This window comes from Syngnathus floridae, chromosome 10 (genome assembly GCF_059516105.1).
Source record: "Syngnathus floridae isolate MCC-2025c chromosome 10, RoL_Sflo_1.0, whole genome shotgun sequence".
Taxonomy (NCBI): Eukaryota; Metazoa; Chordata; class Actinopteri; order Syngnathiformes; family Syngnathidae; genus Syngnathus; species Syngnathus floridae.
This window is the reverse complement of record NC_142422.1, coordinates 5,539,269-5,559,283: the sequence shown is the minus strand read 5'-3', so window position 1 is coordinate 5,559,283 and position 20,015 is coordinate 5,539,269. Positions and strand designations below refer to the sequence as shown.

The 20,015-nt window shown below is 39.8% G+C and overlaps 1 protein-coding gene across 2 annotated transcripts in view; it reads left to right on the top strand.

The window, feature by feature from the left end:
* Nucleotides 1-20,015, top strand: part of col14a1a (collagen, type XIV, alpha 1a) — a 70,513-nt gene that overhangs the window by 15,112 nt on the left and 35,386 nt on the right. For both annotated transcript variants that reach the window (XM_088387038.1, XM_088387037.1), the window contains 17 exons: nt 7,502-7,657; nt 7,740-7,859; nt 8,019-8,183; nt 8,304-8,468; nt 9,155-9,303; nt 10,105-10,234; nt 10,794-10,939; nt 11,006-11,135; nt 11,375-11,514; nt 11,759-11,885; nt 13,141-13,280; nt 14,265-14,397; nt 14,887-14,922; nt 15,715-15,857; nt 17,750-17,882; nt 18,809-18,931; nt 19,491-19,640. In XM_088387038.1, the coding sequence (XP_088243164.1) occupies nt 7,502-7,657; nt 7,740-7,859; nt 8,019-8,183; nt 8,304-8,468; nt 9,155-9,303; nt 10,105-10,234; nt 10,794-10,939; nt 11,006-11,135; nt 11,375-11,514; nt 11,759-11,885; nt 13,141-13,280; nt 14,265-14,397; nt 14,887-14,922; nt 15,715-15,857; nt 17,750-17,882; nt 18,809-18,931; nt 19,491-19,640 (2,286 nt within the window). The remainder of the gene's footprint in view (nt 1-7,501; nt 7,658-7,739; nt 7,860-8,018; nt 8,184-8,303; nt 8,469-9,154; nt 9,304-10,104; nt 10,235-10,793; nt 10,940-11,005; nt 11,136-11,374; nt 11,515-11,758; nt 11,886-13,140; nt 13,281-14,264; nt 14,398-14,886; nt 14,923-15,714; nt 15,858-17,749; nt 17,883-18,808; nt 18,932-19,490; nt 19,641-20,015) is intronic.

The window sequence follows — 20,015 nt, the reverse complement described above, 5'->3', positions numbered from 1 at the left end:
TCTTTCTCAAATAGTGGGGCGGGCCCCCTTGCGATGGGGGCTTGCGATGCCAGGAGGGCGCGTGTGACCCCAGGGAACTTGTTAATTAGGACACAGTGCTATGCAGAGGTGTACTTCTTACGATTTTATAAACTAATGATACTATTTATAGTCACGGGAGGGCGTGAAATATTTTCTTCTTCCTGGGGGGGCATAACAGAAAATAATTGAGAAGCACTGCCCTAAGTTTTAATTCTGTCGAGAAAAGACACCTTAATAATAAGCTTTTGGTTGACCGAGTTTCAGAATGATGGCAGTGAAATTATTTTTGAAAATTTATTGTAATGTAAGACACACAATCACATTGGCTGATTTAACATCCAAGAGTGTAAAGTAAAAAATACATCCCAAAAACGCATCCCCTTTGTTACAATGCATTTTTCAACGCATACATAAATTAATAGGATGCGAGCGTTTCCTCCCCCCTCCGTCACTGAAGCCTCAGACTGGCAAGTACACGCGTGCAAGCATGCACGCAAATTCAATGGACCCAAGGGACAGATGTAGTTAAAGTTGAACTGGAGGCCAATGAGATTCTGATGCTCTGATAGTGAGAGATAGAAATGAGAGTCATCTTAGAGCATCACCTCTACCTCCGTGTCAGAAATCCTTTATTTGCGACACTATTTGAGCTCTTTGGCTCTGTAATTAGAAGGTTGTGTTGCATCCTCCTGGAGGCCTTTTAATTTAGAACTTGTATTTATTTCCCCTTTGTAGCTGGTGCTCTTGCTTCCTGTGCCACAGACAATTTTCTCCATTCACCTGTAGTACTTTACATATGCTAGAATAAATTTGGGAGCAGTGTGACCTTTAATAACCAGAATATTATTATTGTCATTATTAGTAATATTATAGATTTACTTATGCTTATGTTTATTTAAAAAGCCAGTTTCCAAACACAACAGCAACAAGACACTGCAAGATGACAGCCAACCATCCTAAGTTAATTCTCTAAACCTATTTTGATCTTGTCCTGTGCAAATTTCAGCAGTGTTCAATCAAATGGCATGCTGCCAGCCAGCCAGCCAGCCATATTGATATGCATACACAGTTGCTTCTTCTTCCACTTGGTTGCTTACACTTCTGCCTTCATTGTTTTAATCAATTTCTTGTTTGTGCATTTTCCGTCTGCATGATGTGGCAACGAGATCTGACGCTCCAAATATTAAACCCAGAAATATGTCACAATGTTGGTAAATTATTATGGCAGGCGGTAGGCCCACTACAACATTCATTTGAATCATCGCTTGTATATGTTGCTAGTTCAGAACAGGGTAGAGTGATGATAATGATGACAGCTGGTGAGATGATATAAATACGGTACGAGAAAAAGCAGCGGGCGAAAGCGGTGAGAAGAATTGAAAAATAATGAACATAAACATTGATGCAAAGTGAGGAGGCAGCTAAAGGACTCATGGAGGAAGCTCATTTCAGTGTCCTTTGCAATTTGCACACTCCTTCTCCATTAATCTCCCTTTACTTACAGCTCCTTCCATCCTGCCAACGTGCCTTTAATACTTTGCTTTAGCCCCACAGCTGAGTCATTTCTATTCAAAGCTGCGTCGACCTCGCACACGTTGGATGTCAATTCGCAGTCTTGGGAGCAGATCGACTATCGCTCACTTTGGTTTGCATGCAAGCGAGAAAGAGCGAGTGTTCTTGCCAGACTTTTGTCCTTGTCCTCAATTAAGTAATAAGAGTTCGCCACTAGGTTAAGCTAATTGTATGACACTGCACTTGGGTGGCTCGTCCACTGGTATATCAAGTGAAGAGGTCAATTAGATTGATTTATGTCCACTTATGTGCCTTTCCAGCTCATAAAAAAATGCTGATAATGGTAGCACTCTGAAATATTTTAATCATGCGAAGCAATGTCACACGTAGACGAGTTCCAGGTTAAATGCATTATTTAGTACAGCAACATGCCAGTGGTTTTTGTTTGCTAGATGGAATGATATGGCGAATTTGGAATTTGATTGAATTTTTCAGTTTGACTCTGGCCATCTTGTAAACATGTCTCAATTTTCAGGGTTTTCTCTAATTTTTGGGCCACTGTAAATCAAGAGCAGATACACATAGGCAGGCTTCCCTAAAAACCTTTTTTTTTTTTCATAACTGCTAGTAACCACTGACTGGGTAACCACTTAACTAGAGCTGCTTGGTGCCAGGCCAGATAATCGATAATTGTACAAAAAAATTACTTTTTGAGGTAACTCATCATAGGTGTTTCTAGGGTTTTTCTTTTTGTATAATTTGGGGGGTTCGTATTAACCTGTGCGAGATTCTTGACACCCTCGTGGCCCTCCCAGGGAAAAAAAAATCGAGCTCCTCCAGTGTTGGTAACATCATTATAATCGTGTTGAATGAATTTGTCACCTGACATCGCACAGCCGCCTCACACTTTTCAGGTTGGGAGTTTGCATCTGAGCTCTAGCCTCCCCAGAGTTTGAATGTTTTCCCCGTGCTTGCACGTTATTTTGTTTTTGGGGGTGGGGGTATGCTGGCCTCCCTCACACATTTCAAAACTGTAGACTCAACAAAACTGTAGACTCAAAATTATCTGTAGATGTAAATGTGAACTGTTTGTCTCTATATGCATCCGACCCAAAGTCAGCTAGGAAAAAGTCCAGCTCAGCCGTGATCAAAATAGATGGATGGTGAAATCAAAGTTTTTTTATTTGGTACAATGCCAAGTTAGACATTGCTTGCTTATTTATGGACTGTACAATGACCAATAAACCCAGAGCGGTCCCAGACAAATAAATTGAGATCCTCTCCCATAGCCGTCACACACTTTTGTTTACAAGCTAGTATGCATTGGCCATGGTGGGAAGTATCATCTTGAATAAAAATGCCATGCTTGGGCATATTTGACCAGCTTCTTTGACTTTGTTTGAGGGATTTGTGCGAAACTCAAACTGGTTTTACTTAATTGGCTGTTTGGCCTTGGGCATAGCACAGTTAGTATAATTGTTAATTATTAATGATTGTAATTCATGATGGAATAATGAGGTAAAAAGTCAGAAAATAAAGTATGCGGCAAACTAATGCATCATGAACTTGTGCACTGGTGTCATGATCAACCATTGATTTTGATTTTCAACACAGTACAGTATCATATAAACAATACTGAGTGTAAACTATTTTTTAGAGCACCAAAATTTCCTTTTTGAGAGTATATTTTCTTGATGACCTACGAGTGAGGGGTGACCAGTCTACATTGCACCCACCTATTGACCCAAGATGGGCTCCAGCTCACCTGCGATGCTGTAGTACGTGTATATAATATAATTTAATATATCTTGCACTTGACTTTGGTGGTTTACAAACTAGTGTCTCGCATTTTGCAGAGTCAATTATTAAGCCATATTTAATGGATCCAGGCAGAGTCACCCATGCATTTTTTTTCAATATGTACATAAGGCTAAAGAAAAAAAACATCCACTAGATGTGATAAGAGGGCCCCACTTGCGAAATAGAAGCCTACTCTGCTCAACAAATATGTGAGCAACCAAGCACAGAAATTAGGTTAAGACAAACAGATTGGAGAGAGCGGCGAATGCAAACAAAGGTAGAGGAGAGACGGCTTAAGGGAAAGCCCCTCGGTGTATTGAGCCAATACATAAAGCATCTGCTGTGTCAGAACGTCTTTGCAGGGAGCTGAAACAGAACACGGCAGTCGATTAAAGTTCAACATGTTGAGAAAGGTCACTCGTAGAACGAGACAAACTGTCAAAATACATTGTTGGGATTATGTTGTATAACCCAATGCATCATTAGACTCTCCCAAGGCAGGCCCGCCGACTCCTTGCATGAATAGCAATGAGCGGCTGAGTTGATTGAGGTGCTCTGAGGATGGCAGATGTCACAATCCTCGACATGTTGCCCGATCTAATGAAGTTAAAAAAAAGTAGAGAATATTTTCCTTTTTGAGCCCTTGTCACAGTTCTCAGGAACTTTCATGAAGGCTTTGTAAGCATTCTTTACTAACTAAGGTTGTAATGTTTTTTTAAATGTTATCCTTATTTTCAACATGCTTTAAAAAAAATAGTGGAAGTGTTATCCAACACATACAGGAAGCTGTTCATTTTAAGGATTCGCTTCCAACATATCCTTTACACTGTCACAGGAAAGCCGGAGCCTATTCCAGCTGACTTATGGCAAGATGGCAATACATCACTGCAACGGTGCCGCCGTATATTTTGGTTTGTCATAGCAGCGAGACAGTGCAGTATCCCATTATCGTTTTGTGCCTGGGATTTATCTTACATCAAGCCTGCACAGTAATTTAATGAAAAACTGTTTAACAGATATCAGTTTGATTATCTTTGCAATAAATTATCATGGCCATGGAGGTGAATTGCTACTTTCAAACTAGTTTTACGCAGGAATCTAAAGTCTGTTTCTGCTGTCAGTCCATCTGCTTAACCGTCGCTGTTCTTGACATTAATTCCAGCCACTGCAATGTAATCACAGTGCTTGGGAGGAAATAAAACCTCACAAGAGAAGGACTGAAATGGCAGCAGACTCCGTCTGATCCAATAAATAAGTCACTAATAAATCAAGACGGCGTGGTGAGAAGCAACAGTTAATGAAAATAAAGCAAGGAAACAGCAACATGGAAAAAGGCTGCAAATGTTAAATGTGTTTGTTTAAAGGGCTGACTAAGTATGACTACTTTTAAGAGCTCAGTGAGTTTTATTTCATTTTTATATTTTTAGTGTAACTTTCAGTTCCAATTTTTCTTGTTAGTGGTCTTTAGGGAGTTCTCGGTCTTAGTCATTTGTGACTTGTTCAATCTGCAGGATGTTGGATAATGGCTCTTTGTTACTGTAATGCCAGGTAGAATCTTGCATTCAAGACTGCTGGGAAATATGCAAATGAAATCCAGGGTGTGGGGTGTACAACAAGACATTTCACTTAATAACAAACACCCTTTTTTTTTCATTTTTTTTTCAACACTTTTATGGATTAAATTGACTGTGCATGGCAGCATATTGTATTTTTTTTGTCAAGAAACGTTTTCAGTCAGGCAACCCCAAACACGTTTCAGTTTAAACAGAATGTCTTGTTTCAAAAGGAAAGCAGTATTTTTAAAAAAGCATAGCTTTTGTGTAACTTCATTTGCGGGGTGAGCATTTTAGCACCCGAGTTACATTTTGAATTTGTTTATATGAGATGCAAAATGTGAATTTTGACTCTCAAATTGTGTCACACCAGTCCATGTGTTACGACCCCTTACAACTTTTGATATGTGTCTCCATCTTCTTGCTCTAGGTACCATTTATGATTTGTGCCCCTGTGTTTTTGCTCTCCTTGAGGAGTCTGGCAGGCAACCATGGTCTCTTATTGCACTCGTCCCAGTTTTAGTAACAATTTCAGCGCTCCTGCTTGGTAATCCGATTTATGTCTGGATTCCACATACTTTTCCCCATTGGTCTGCTTTGTGGTTGATCCCTTAGGCCTGGTGAACCATCAGTTTAACCGTTTGTTTGCAAGCCAATTATGGATGATGCTCATCCATTTGTGTACTCGCACGAAAATAGAATCGGTTACGGCAGCGGCTTTATTAATCACGAGCTTATATGCAAATGAGGTTCAAATACAGTTCACTCAACATTCTTTACCACCTGATATTTCAAAGTTAGCTCAGCACCAAATGCTCTGAGTCTTTATAGGCTTGAATATGAAGAAGAGGAGTCCAGATGTTTGATTCACTTTCAGTACCGTTAGTTAAGTGGGCCTGGAATTGTGATTGTCTGTTTTACAAAGTCATTTTGAGCAATTCTATGCCTCTGGCTTTTTGGCAACAGTTTACGGGAGGCTTTCTTTTGTTCCAGCACTGTGCCCAGATGGGCAAATCAATGCCCATAAGGATATGCTTGCATCATGAGGAAGAACTTGTCATCCTAACTAAAAGTCCATCCTTCCATCCGGTTAACCAATGGGAACTGAGAGAAACTGCCCTAGTAAGACTTAACATTACACACTTGAAGAAAATAGAACAGAACTTGTTATATCCACTAAAGATGAGTTGTTACCTTCTACCTGGGTCTCAATTCTTCATTTTTCAAGCCATAAATGAGCTCTTGGACATTATTCCTCAGGATGTGTAATTTCAGCGAAGGTGTTAGATGAGAGGGGAGATGGAGCGTTGGTGGTTGGAAAAAAAAAAAAAAAAAAAAGAGAACTAAGGCAGATGGAACTTTGGGGGAGAAGAGACACCTTTGACCACCCGGCTGTTGTCTGCAAGGCAGGCGGTGTGTAGCGATGAGATGTATCGGCACGAATCACAGGAGCAAGCAACCAATCTCTCTGACATCAACAACACTGTATGCATATTTATGTGTCGGCACAAGGCAGGACTTTGATTTGCTGTCCCCTTCCTATGCCTCGCTGAGTATTATTTGCGTGCATGGGTGAGTCAATAGCCGCATGATTGCAGAAGTAATGTATATCGAATATGTGATTGTGAATCATTTTGCAAAACATTGGGCAGATTTAATATGGAAAACTGTCAGACGATTACAGTATCAAATACTCTGTAGATTGCAGAGGCTTGTGCAATTTTTTATCACAAACATGCTGAAGTTGTCAACGCTTTGTTCCACATGCTCCAAACAAACTTGTTCAGCGCTATCTAAGATACGTACATGTCAGATGAAAATTGTAAAACGAATTACAGTAGTGACTGGGTATTATGTAGCCCTCCTGAAATTGGTTTTGGTTATAGTCAGATTACACCTTGAGGAGGTTTTCTTCTGAGACATTAAGAGTTGTTTTCATCCTGTACCAGGTTAATGGAAATCCCATTAGGCAAATAGTCTAGTTACAGTATGCCCTCCAAGCATATCATGGCAATTAAGAAGCTTGGTTTTCATTCATGTTAATTACTTACGGCCATATTCTCAGAAAAGGTGCACAGTTGTGTAGTTTTTTTTTGGCTGTGCATGATTCTCCCTTGGACTTCATTCTGTCATTTGCACACCTTTTCACCATTTACACACTGCGTGGAACAACCATTAAATCTGTCAAATTTGGAAGAGTGCACATTCTCCTAAAGATTTAAGTGCATTTTCTTTTGTGTAGAAGAAAGGGTGAATCATTGCATGAATCAACTCATTGAATGCATTATTCTTATTCTTATTGTTATTCTTGGCTTTTAAAATCATCCCAGGAGGTGCGTCACGAATTGGTTGCAGTTCCTTATAAATGTACGCACTTTGAGCTTCTGCCAAACTCGAATAAGTTTATTTTTCTGCCATGTCAACAACCCTTATTTGCATTTAAAGGAAATGAGATGAGCCACTCAGATCAGGGTACTGAGTTTGACTTTTTGCTGTTCTACGTTATCGTCAACTTTCATGAGGGAAAACTTTCTAGACTTGATGGAGGTCTGTGCTTTTGTAAATGTTATTCTAGCATTGATTTTTTTTCATGGATCTCTTTTTTTTTTTTCCAGCGGACCAGTTTGTGTGCCACACTGAGTCCATAGCAGACATTGTGATCCTGGTCGATGGCTCGTGGAGTATCGGTCGTCTCAACTTCCGGCTGGTCCGCATATTCTTGGAAAACCTGGTCAGTGCCTTTGAAGTTGGCATCGACAAAACCAGGATTGGTACGTCTACCGTCACCTTTCCATTATGAAACGAACGAGTTTTTTGAAGGTTGTGAAAATGTCATTATGTGTGTGATTGTAGGTTTGGCTCAGTATAGTGGTGATCCCAGGATAGAGTGGCACCTCAATGCTTTCACTACGAAAGAAGCTGTCATTGATGCTGTCAAGAACCTTCCTTACAAAGGAGGAAACACTCTCACGGGTACCGATTTATTGTTGCCATCTTTATTTTAACCATTTCCACACTAACATTTCAATTCATTGGACTCGAGTGCCTTTCATTATGTCTACCTACTTTTATTCCCCCCACCCCTGTTTTCTTTTTATGAATGTTCCTCCTCTATTCTTTGTCTCTCCCAAGGGCTTGCACTGTCCTATATCTTGGAGAACTGTTTCAAGGCTGAATCTGGTGCTCGTGTTGGTGTACCTAAGATCGGGATCCTCATTACTGATGGGAAGTCTCAGGATGATGTCATACCGCCTGCAGAAAGCTTGCAAAAAGCTGGGGTTGAGCTGTTTGCAATTGGTGAGATTGCACACACAGCGGGATGACAGGAGTTGTGAATTATCCTGTTATAGTCTCACGCAAGTGGCCACCGTTAGAATGGACTCAAATCCCCACGTGCAATTCCCTCTTCTTTCGCAGGTGTAAAGAATGCTGATGAGAACGAGCTGCGCTCCATCGCCTCGGAGCCCGATGACTCTCATGTATATAATGTCGCTGACTTCAACGTTATGAGCTCCATTGTAGAAGGACTGACGAGAATGGTGTGTGAGCAAGTGGAGCAGCAAGACAAGGATATTAAGGAGCGTAAGTGGACAATGATACACTATGTGAATGGCAGATAAGAGACTGGAAGGACTACTTGGAGTGAAAATCCAGATGCATATCAACTTATAAATAGAAACAGAACATTTTTAAAATATATTTTCGTAAATTAATTGCCAAAATGAACCTCATATGCTCCCGTATATTGACTTTTTGGGGTCAAAATTGGTTTAGTTTTTTTCCTTCAAACATTTATTATGTGTGTCAATTACAGAGATTTTTGTTTGGTCCCTTTCCAGAACTTTTTGAATGAAACTACTGAGATAACATGCTTTGCACGATAGCTACCTTAACGATGTAATTTTTTGCAATTGTATCACAACAATGTAGGCCTTAATTTAAATTAACAATCTAACTTAGCTTGTAGTTCATGAACCAGATATAAAAATTTTAAACCTAATGGCGAGTCCTAAACCTAAAGACCTATAAAAACAATTTCAGCCTTGTTATCATCTTTATGGTTCTCCAAACGGAAAAACCATGAATCAAATCGACTCTAATACGTCTCAATGAGTGCAAACTAAGTTATTGCAAATATTAAGCTTAAGCGGGCAGAAAATATAAGAAAATTGAAACTACGTCTTGTTCCTTTCCTCATTGTCCCAAATCTTGCACCACTCAGGAAATAATTCATATATCTCCATGTATCCTTTTTTTCTCCCTTTCAGAACAGCCAGAAAGAATTGGACCGCCATCAGACTTGGTGACTTCAGAGGTGACCGCCAGGTCCTTTCGAGTGACATGGCGCCACACCCCTGGAAATGTTGCAAACTACAGAGTGGTTTATTTCCCTGTTCATGGAGGACAACCGCAGGAGGTAAAGGGCTTGTATTTATTGTCAAAACAAATCCTGCTAAGAAATGTCTTCATCAGAAAAATCAATGTCTGATATATACCTACAGTCTCTATTTTCATCGTGGCAATCTCCTAATCAATTATTTAATCAGTCCTCTCTGTTATGGCCTTCAATATTCTCAGAAACTTTGTTTTTGAACAAGTTTAATGTGGAAGAATTCGAGAGCACTCTCGCAAACACCTTTGAGATGAACTACAACAGACACACTTCGAAATCTCATTGAGAAGTTCTCTCTAATTAGGATCAACTTGATGTTTTCGTAAATCCTTTTTACTTGAAGGTGAGACGGCCTGGCATCCTAAATCTTTGGTCCATATTGTTCATACTCTGAGAACAAAGAAAATATGACGCAGTAGTGCCGAGAAGGAGAGGGCTCTCTATTTTTACAGAACAAATGTGTGATGGCTCCAGCGAACGCACAGATCCATTTCTTTTCCTCTCATCTTCCTAAAAGACACACGACCAAATCAGTTCAAATAAACACATTACACATAATAATCTGACATCTTGAGAAATCTTAGTTCCGCAAGTGAAGAGATGTTAGCCTGTATTGTAGCATAGCTTTTAAATTGGCTAAAACATATTCCAAGACCTGTAACCCAGAAATAAATAGTTCCTGTACTGCTGTTCTTTTCGGCTTCCTTCCAATTCATTTTCCCACCACCATTGTTGTTTTCATGTTCTAACATTCATTTTTTTTCCCTCAACCATCTGCTCCCCAATCTTGTCTATTTCTCTTTGCGCCACTTCCCCGCACCCCAGGCTGTTGTTGACGGCCGTGACACCTCCGTAGTGTTGGAGCATCTCAACTCACAGACTGAATACCAGCTGTCCGTCTTTGCTGTGAATGAAAACGAAGCCAGTGAACCTCTAAGAGGATCTGAAACAACCCGTGAGTGTTTATGCACACCTGTAGCGCATGCTTTCATAGCAGTCGCATACATCACAAGTTTAACATTGCAATAAATGATTAAAATTATATTATCATTATTATTATTAAAATGTCTTGAAATTTTAATTCTTAATTCATCCTAAAATGTATCCTTTTTATTATACATGTGCTTTATTGTGAGAGGACGCCAAAAATCTGTGTCTTTCTTTTGTTGTGTTTTTAACTTTCGTTGAGTCTCTCTGTAATAAAAATATTAAATTTGCTTCATACAGGGCATGTCATGCAGATCAGACACCCACTAATAAAGACTAAGAATAAAAAGGTCTTGCAAATTTGGCATGATTATGTTTTCAATACAGGGTCATGCTGTTTTTTGATGACACCCTTTTTATGGAGGTCATTCTTTCTGCAGGCCATTAAAAGTGATTCACTCTTCTATTAGTGCAAAATGAAGTTGTTTAGATGCAACTCAGCCCTTCCAAAGATGAGATTTTTAATAATTTTGACACAATTTGGGTTCTGACTGCTTTTCGCTGTGTGTGGTCTTGTGCATATGCAGTGGCTCTTCCCACCGTGACAGGCCTCCAGCTGTTAGATGTGACTCACAACAGCATAAAAGCAAGATGGGACAGTGTGAAGGGAGCATCGGGCTACATGGTGCTTTATGCTCCACTTACGGATGATGGCGACTTAGATGAGAAGGAGGTACTTTTTAAAACAAATGTGGAGCTTTTGGTGATTGTTGAAATCTGTGTCTTTTTTTGTCTGAAGGTCAAAGTGTCAGAAGCTGTGAACAAGCTGGAACTAGATGGTCTGATCCCCCACACTGAGTATACAATCACTGTTTATGCTATGTTTGGAGAGGAGGCCAGCGAACCCGTTACAAAGCAGGAAACAACTTGTGAGTGTTGCATAGCCAAATTCAAACATTTGTCATTAAGTATACTGAAAGGAATGAATAAAAATAGATCAAGGTGTAATATTGCATTAGTATCTCTGATTATGTTTCCCAAATGATCTTGTTAAAGGCTTATATTTTGAGAGCTTTGGAGCAAATTACATTGTGCTGGTGTATTCGATCATGTGTGTATTGTGAGCACATTGATTTAACGCCACAACTCTTTCTCGCTGTCTGGTCAGTGTCACTTAGTGCGCCCCGGAACCTCCAGTTCTCTGATATCACGCACAACTCGGCACGCATCAGCTGGGACCCCGCGGCCAATGGAGTGACTGGTTATCGTATCATGTGGGTTAAGACGGATGGGCGGGTTACTGAGGAGGTACGTGTGTCAAATAGTTTTTTTTATTTTCTACACTGTGTGATTGCTGACTGAGATCATAATAATAATAATAATAATAATTTTAGTACATTGACCATAAATACTGTTCACGCACTTCAATACTTGTGTAAATTAGCTGCACATCCCTTCCTGCAAATTTTTTTTTTTTTCCTTGACAAAATTAGCCAATATGCAAGGAGAAGTGGTCGTTAAAATTTGATCCATTTGTGTTTTTGTCTTTTAGGTGGAAGTTGGACCTGTGAGCTCTTATGACCTCAGTGGATTGACATCTTTGATGGAGTACTCAGTGGCTCTATTCGCTTTATACGATGAAGGCCAATCAGAGCCACTCACTGATGGATTCACGACGAGTAAGTCTCTTTTGTTGCACAGAAAAATGAATCAAGAGGGCTTTTGGAAGGTTTTGTGGATGGCTATTTGTTTTACCATTGGTTGTTTAGCTTTATACATAAATCAAATTGACAAAAGTCGGTTCATGGATTTTTTTTTTTCTCTCCCAAACATTTTGTTGGCATCCTCCACTATGTTGGCCTGAGTCATGACATAGTTTGCAATACTATCACACAATAATTCAGCAGGGTTTATGAGCATAAAGTGACTCAGTGGGCGACATACACAAGTATTGGGACACCTAAGCATTCCACGTACAGAAATTGAAGCCTTTTGAAGTATTTTTTTAACCAATTATTTTACGTCTATAGGAATGTATGGACTTGATTGACATAATGCTGACAGGGATTTAAAAAAACTGGCTGTATTGTATATTCTGTTTTCCTTGCTGCTTTCAAGTAGATTTAATTGGTTTTATCTATTGGGATCATATTGGGATGTGCAACTGTTAACCAAGTGAGACAGATGCCACTACTATAGTGCTAATTTGCATGAAGAAGTAAATAAATGTTCCCCTAACTTTGTCTTCTAAATTGATTGTACTTCATTGGGCCAAAGCGATCGTTACTGGTGGCAATTTATTCTTAGTGTCCATGAAAGGGTGTATCAATACTGTTCAAAGGTGAGCCATTTTTCTCCCAGTGTTGAATTTTATTGCCCCTACAGCTCCCTCTGCTACACTGGCAATATGCCCACCTCATTTACACCTCAGCATAATAGCCTGGGCCCATTAAAAGGTCATTTCCTTGTCCCTGACTATTCAATCATACTAACGATTATTGATTGGTTGGAATATCCCTTTAAGCAACAGGCTTTAGTGCTGAGTCAGAAAAAAATGGACCTTTGGCAAGGTACCACTGAAGTCCTCAATGGAGAACAAGGTGATGTTTTACCACTTGGTTTAATGAGGCAAAGGCCTCGGGTTCTTTAAGATTAAAGCGCTCATAAAGATATATTTCGCGACATGCCTTATGCTTTTTTTTTCTTTTTTTTTTTTTTTTTATCTATCCCTCTAGTATTTTGTCTCGCACTCATTCTCACCAGGATTGCAGGTGAGGCGGGGTACACCCTGTACTGATGACCAATCAGTTTATTATTATATATACATTATCCACTGAAAAACAACAATCCACGCATTGTGTTCTACTTTTATTGCAAAATAAACACTAATGAAGGCATTTCAAAAATGTAAACAACTTAAGCATTTTCTCACAGCTCCAGTTCCAGGTCCTCTACATCTCCGGTCCAGTGATGTCAGTTCAGATGGCTTTCAGGTCAGCTGGGATCATTCCGCAGATGACATCATCGTCTATAGACTCTCCTGGGCACCACTCGCAGGAGGCAACACAAAGGAGGTTGGTACGGTATCAGTAATGAGCACTTGCTACATGGCTGCCACTGGAACGCTGCAGACTTTGAAGGGTTTATTCTGACAACAATGAAGGCGTGAAACATAAATAGGTTTTTAAAAAGCCACCATTTGGTACTCTCTTCTCATCAATTTGAAAACTATTACATGAGTGAGAATTTAATTTAGAGCCAAACGTGTTTATCCTTTGGGGTGCTGCTATTGTTCAGTAAGACAGAAGTCTACTTATGGCTGTGTGTGCCCTGATAAAGTGGAGCGTGTGCCGGTTGGACCAAACTGCTTCACTCGAGCTGATAAAACCGCAGACATGACTGAGTATAAATAAAAGCTGAATGAACCCAGAAATGAATGGCTTGGGTGGTTTATTACACTGATCTAGGCCTTGGAGACAACTGGGAGACGGCGATAAAGCTCTCTCATGTTTCCAATTGTATGTGTGCGTGCATGTATGTGTGTGTGCACCCTTGGTGAGAGTGATCAATGCTGGAATTATCACTCTTGGGAGTTAGAGAGGTAAGATGTCAGCATGGATAGTGAGCAATTTTTGACTCTGTCCCGTCTGCAACATACGCACGCGTTTTAGAGCCATTAAAATACAATTTCTTGTTAAAGTTGGAACACGCTTTTTCGAGCTGCTCTTGAATAAATCATGAACGGTTGCCTCACAGACAATCAATTACAAAGGCAGCTAATGAAACTGACATGCCTTCCAGCTAGTCATGGCAGAGCTAACGCAAAAATGTTGCGCAAACCAGCCTGCAAGCAAGAGATGTAATTTGAGTAAAACTGGTGCAAATTAATAATGTACAGGACAATTTATGACAAATTAATAGGTCACATAAACATTGTCAAAAGAGCAGAAACATGCCAGGGTTCAGATTCTAATATGGTAATAATAAATTTGTATTATTTGATTGGGTTTTGGGTGAGAATAAAATATAAAATGTGTGTTTCCTTTTTTTTTTTTTAGGTGATCCTGAGTGGAAGCGATAACCGATACATGTTGACGGATTTGAGTTCTTCCACTGCGTACGAAGTTATGGTGATGGCAGTCTTCAAAGATCAATCAGAGAGCGACGCAGTTTCTGTCACAGAGACTACATGTACATTTCTTTGAGCATTTGCATTTCTCATAATAACATGTTTTTTCATAATAATGATAACAGTAGTAATAATAATGATGATAATAATAATAATAGTAACAGGAACAACAACATGAATAATTACTTTAAACAAAAAACTAATGTTTCATGAGTACCTGCAGATTGCAGTTATTGACTGAAGAACATCTAATCAATACAATTGAATTTCTCAAATTGCTTACCCTCATGCCGCACTTTTGCTCTCAAGGCAGTATGTTGCCAATCAGCCCAAACATATGTCATCAAAAACAATGTGTAGTTCTGTATTCAGAGTCTAACTCCAAATGTGACTAATTGAATTGACTTTTGTCCTTGTTTATCTCAGAGGTGGAAAATCTATTTTCCCCATCAATGATTTCTATGTATCTATCTAATTACCTGAGCTATTGATATCAAGGGTTGCTGCGTTTGGCTCTAATTATGTGATTGATGTTTTCTGTATTTCCCCAGTGGCCAAGACAACAACGATCGCCACCACAACCACTGGTAAGAAGCAAATAATGCATCATGCACGTGATGTCATCAGTGATACTAAATAATAAATTGTTCCTCGAATAACCTTTAACCGTGAAGAATTTCATGTCAATGAGAAGAGTTCTACGAGTTTTAATTACAGTTCAAATCAGAGCATGTTTACAGTGTCATAAGTCTTTCGATTGTTTAAAGATTGGCGAGCTGGCAACGCACGCTGGTATTGCACTAACCTCGTGAGATCCAGGAGATTTGCTAACAGTTTAGAGCGCTGTGCTGTCTGCGTTTGTATGATCCAATCAAATCTGCAACACAGAGGAGTCACCCTGCAACTGTGGTTCAAACTAATTATTTCAGGAGCGTCCCAGAGGCGACCTCGATTGTTTTTCTGTTATGAACCAGCGGCACCTAATCGAGTTAAATTGTAGTCAAAGCTTTGAAAATTTAAATTATAACATAAGTCAGCTAAAGGCTTGGAATTCTGCAACCCTGTATCTCAAGGCTTTTATTTAACAATTGCTTTATGTAAGTAGCTTCATAGAATCCAGCAGTGAAAATCTGCACAAGCTTGATTTACGTGCACAAACATTTTAAAGGCGCTATCATGACCATTGGCACAAACCAACAAAATAGTTACTTTACAGCTTTGTGGGAAACTCCCCCTGTTAAAAGTGTCTTTTTTGCCACCTGACATTTTAAATCTGTCCAACCCACTGCTGACAGCAGCGCACTTAAATCTGCTGCCAGTTTTCAGTGACATTTTGATGGATAAATCTCACTGTTGAATACCTCATGTCTGTTGCAAAGCCCCCCGCCAGGCGGTTAGAAACCTTCATCTGAGTGATGAAACCACGCAGAACCTCCAGGCATCATGGGCGCTGGACGACCCCCGTGTGGAGAGCTTCAGGCTGTCTTACGCCATCGTCGGGGCCAATCACAAAGAGGAGACGGTGCGTTTAAAAAAGAAGTCAAAAAAATCTTGACAATCTGCCCCGACTAGTCTAAATTTGTGTTTAACATTTGTTTGCATTTTCAAAACTTCTCTCTTATGATTAGTAAACAAAGGCCAGTCAACGAAACACGGATTAGTAAAGCCTGACGTTCGTCATTGATTTCAGTAAAGCAAAACAATAACAAAAAGTAAACCCTTCTCTCGTATTCTGTTCACATCATATCGCCTTTTCACACATCATAAATTCTTGCAGCAACAAGCTGGGAAGTTGTACACATCGATTTAACAGAACAGACAACAACGCTGCTTTTTCACAGACTTTGCAGTGGTTGCTTCTGGTAATCATTTACTCCCATCAGAAAAGCGATTCCACGTTTAGTGCCGCTCCACTTGGCTTCCCCAATCCCAGATCGCTGATTCACACATTCATTCTCAAGCGGCGGGCGACTCCCTTACCTCCCCCTCCATCTGTTCCCGACTGTGCCTCCCTCTTCTCTCATCACCTCCTTTTACTTTCATCCCTCGAACCCTTTTTCCCCTTCTCGTTTTAATTTCCCGCTGTGTCGTCAGAGCCGCACAAGATGGAGAGGCCTGACCGAGCCAGAGGACATTCCATTATCTTTTCAGCAGCCATTTACCTCCGTGGCTTCAGAGATGGGTCACAGCGGAGAGACGAACAAAAGAAACAAGCTGGGGTGGATGAGGAAACAAATGTGGGACAAGGGTCGAAGTCTGACCACATAATTGTCGTTGTGTCTCTTTGGGAAATTTGAAAAGACTCAGGGCAAGCACGATAAGTCGTGTGATGCCTCAAATAGCTCACTTTCATTACATCAACCTGCTGTCGTCTTGCGATGGATCCACGGGGGACTCTGCGATGAGCACCAGTCCATGCTGTGACCCTCATCTGAATATACAGCAGAAAATTGATGATTGGTTTGGCAAGCGTGACAGCAGTAGCAAGTGTTGACCGAAATATGGGCCAACAGTCATTTATTGTGCACGGATGTTCTTACCGCGGGAATTTCGCCTGGACGGTACTTTTGAAATCCGATGGACATTTTTTAATCAAAAGCTTTAAGTGCTCTTTCATATTTTGTATTTCAGATACGTATAACCAAGAGTGGTCTTTAGAAAGTCGACAAAGCCAGGAGCTGAAAGCTCAGGTGGTTAGTGATGGGTGTTTTATTTGGAGATGGGATTTCATTATATTTGAAAACGTGGCTCTTGAAACAGGTTCTTCCCCGCCCTCGCACATGCTGCCAAATCGGTTGGGTTCTTGGATTTAGTAAATCCAAAGCGTTTTGTTTTATTTTCTGGATTCTGTTCACCTTTTTTTGCTTTCCTCTAATCACTGAAACTTTCTCTATCATGAAGTTGATTGTTCTGATGATCTCTCACTAGTCTTTAACGCTCCCCATTTCTGTGGCCTTGGGACACAGTGTTTTGAAAACGGTACATCAAATTTCTTCAGCTAACGCAGAGCTTGCAAAGTGATGGAACGTGTCTGAATAAGACACCTTAAAGTTAACCTTGAGAGGACTTATTGCCAACCATTCACAGGCTCATAGTCATCATCACTCAATATCAGTCTTGATTCATCTCCACATCATCTGATCAAGATTGCACTTCCGTTTTGCTCCTGTCGTATTAGGCAACCAATTTATTTGGTGGCAACAAGCACATTGAAATGCTGAAAGAGAACCAACTTCAACACTAATAACCAACTTTAATTGCTCCATCTCACTCTTGGCCTTTGTGACTTTATTGACCGAGCTGAAGTGAGCAGAATTGCTGAACAGTTGTGCTTTAAATCCCTTAAATTACACGATATTCTGCAATCTGTCACCACATGAGCTTTGAAATCCGCGTCCATTTGTCTGTCTTTAGGTGTTAGTTCCTGGTCGTCAGAAAAGTATGTTGCTTGAGTCCTTACTTCCTGACACTCAGTACAAAGTAACTGTCACGCCAGTTTACTCGGATGGAGGCGATGGCATCAGTGCATCCACACAGGGAACCACGTGTAAGTCTCACCTATATTTTTCTGCCAACATATTTCTTAGAGGAGCAATGCAAATTAATTTTTTCTTGCCAATGACAAACACTGATGCCTACTTAATTTTCCTAATGGGGACCATTCATAATTACAGCAGTTCTTTTCATTACGAGACACTGCTGAATTCCTTATTGATTACCTCAACCATGCTCGTGAGAAATACTGATTACCTCGTCGTTAAACAGCGAGAAGGCATGCTCGATAAGATATGTCATCTTCGTAGTATATGAAACCTCTATGGCTGGCCTTATTGCAAATAAAAATCTGTGTGCCTACAAGCAACTGAGTCATAAATCAGATCTCAGACATGGATGTTGGAACAGCATGACAAGATAATCTGCTCTGTGCAGAGATAAAAGTTTACATCAATTATTCAGGAAATAAACATATTAAAACAACCCTAGAACCCCGGCAACACATTTCTAACCCTATCATTTGTTACATTTGCAATTTAAAACATGTATACAGAGTCTCAGCAAGACATAACAACCAACCATCCGGGCCCTATATTTATATTGTTGCCTCATAAATGAGGAGCATAAATTATTGATTATGTGAGGCACTCACTCAGCCAGAAGCGCAATATATTTCCTTTTTTTTTTTTTTTTTTTCTTGCTGGAGATTCAAACTAGTATGTGTGATATATATACCAAACACTGTGCACTGAAGCGTTTCTTTTCTCTCCTCTTTTTGACATTTTCTTTTTATCAATATTGTAATTGTAGGGCAACTCTGTTACTATTTTTATTTGCACCAGCACTACAAAAATATTTTAGACATTTTCAAGTTAGACTCTTTTTATACTGGTAGTGAAAAATTAATGTAAAACTAGGCAATTATACATTTTGTGTACAAGTGGATATATTTGAATGAATGTATTTGTTTTGGTCCAGTGCCTCTCTTGTCTCCTGAAAACCTTCGTGCATTTGAGGAGTGGTACAACCGCTTTAGGGTCACCTGGGATCCTCCACCGTCTGCTGTTATGGGTTACAAAATCCTTTACCAGCCGATCCATGGTAGGTCAAAAAAAGTTTTGCAAATGTAAAACGAACAAAAGGTTCATTTGACTCACATGACTCACACTGAGAATGCAAACTGGAGAGTACACCATTTTGGTTTTCATTACTGGTTAGTTTTATTTCATTTATTGTAAGATTGTCTGAACTTAGACATTTATTGCCTTGAAACATGTGCCAACATTTACTCTTTGGTTGCTAATTGACCACTAATTGCTTCACGAGTCCACTAGAGTTACTTTCATGTCCAGGTCTGCTTGCTGTCAACTCGACACAATAAGTGCTTCGCCTCAAACCAAGAATCCACATTATTCTAGTTATAGAAAGAGAATAGAAATAACTTTCTTAGAATATAGGACTGGTACAATAAGAACGGGCAGAATGGCTGTCGAGTTGGTTACAACATAAACAGTCTGTTTTTTTAAGCTACTGGTGTTTTACAAAGATAATTGATGCCCCTGTTTGATATTCATAAAATGTTTTCCTGGTTTTGTTTCAATGTAGTCTTCTGCAGAAATGTTTTTATTATTGTGTGTTTGTTCATGTTTGTCTTTTGCAGTACCAGGGAATGTTTTGGAGATGACCGTGAATGAAGACTTTAACTCGGTTTTCCTCCTGAATCTGCAAAGTGGGACAGAGTACAGCGTTCAAGTGTCCGCTTCCTACCCTTCAGGACAAAGTGAACCATTGCAAGTGAACGCAAAGACATGTGAGCCCAGTTTTATTTAACGATGCTTGATATCTGATCGCATTCACGTTTAAGAAGAAAATTGTCCTTGCAGAAAACAACAGTGTGTGTTGCACGAAATTGAAATGGAATCCATCTTGCAGTTAGTTTGATGGGGCAAAAGGTTAATGATGACAGTGTGCTTAAAATGAGATCTTAAATTGAATTCCGACACTTTGATGGGACGTTGCTGTCAGGTTAAGTCTTCCTCGCAAATTTGTGGGAAGGACAACGTGACCGACAGAGTGGAAGCAATAACAGCGAAGGTACAAGTGCATATTAAAGGCTCACATTTCTATTGAGACTCCAGCAAAAAATGGAGCGACAAAATATTTATGTATCCCAGTCAGATGAAAA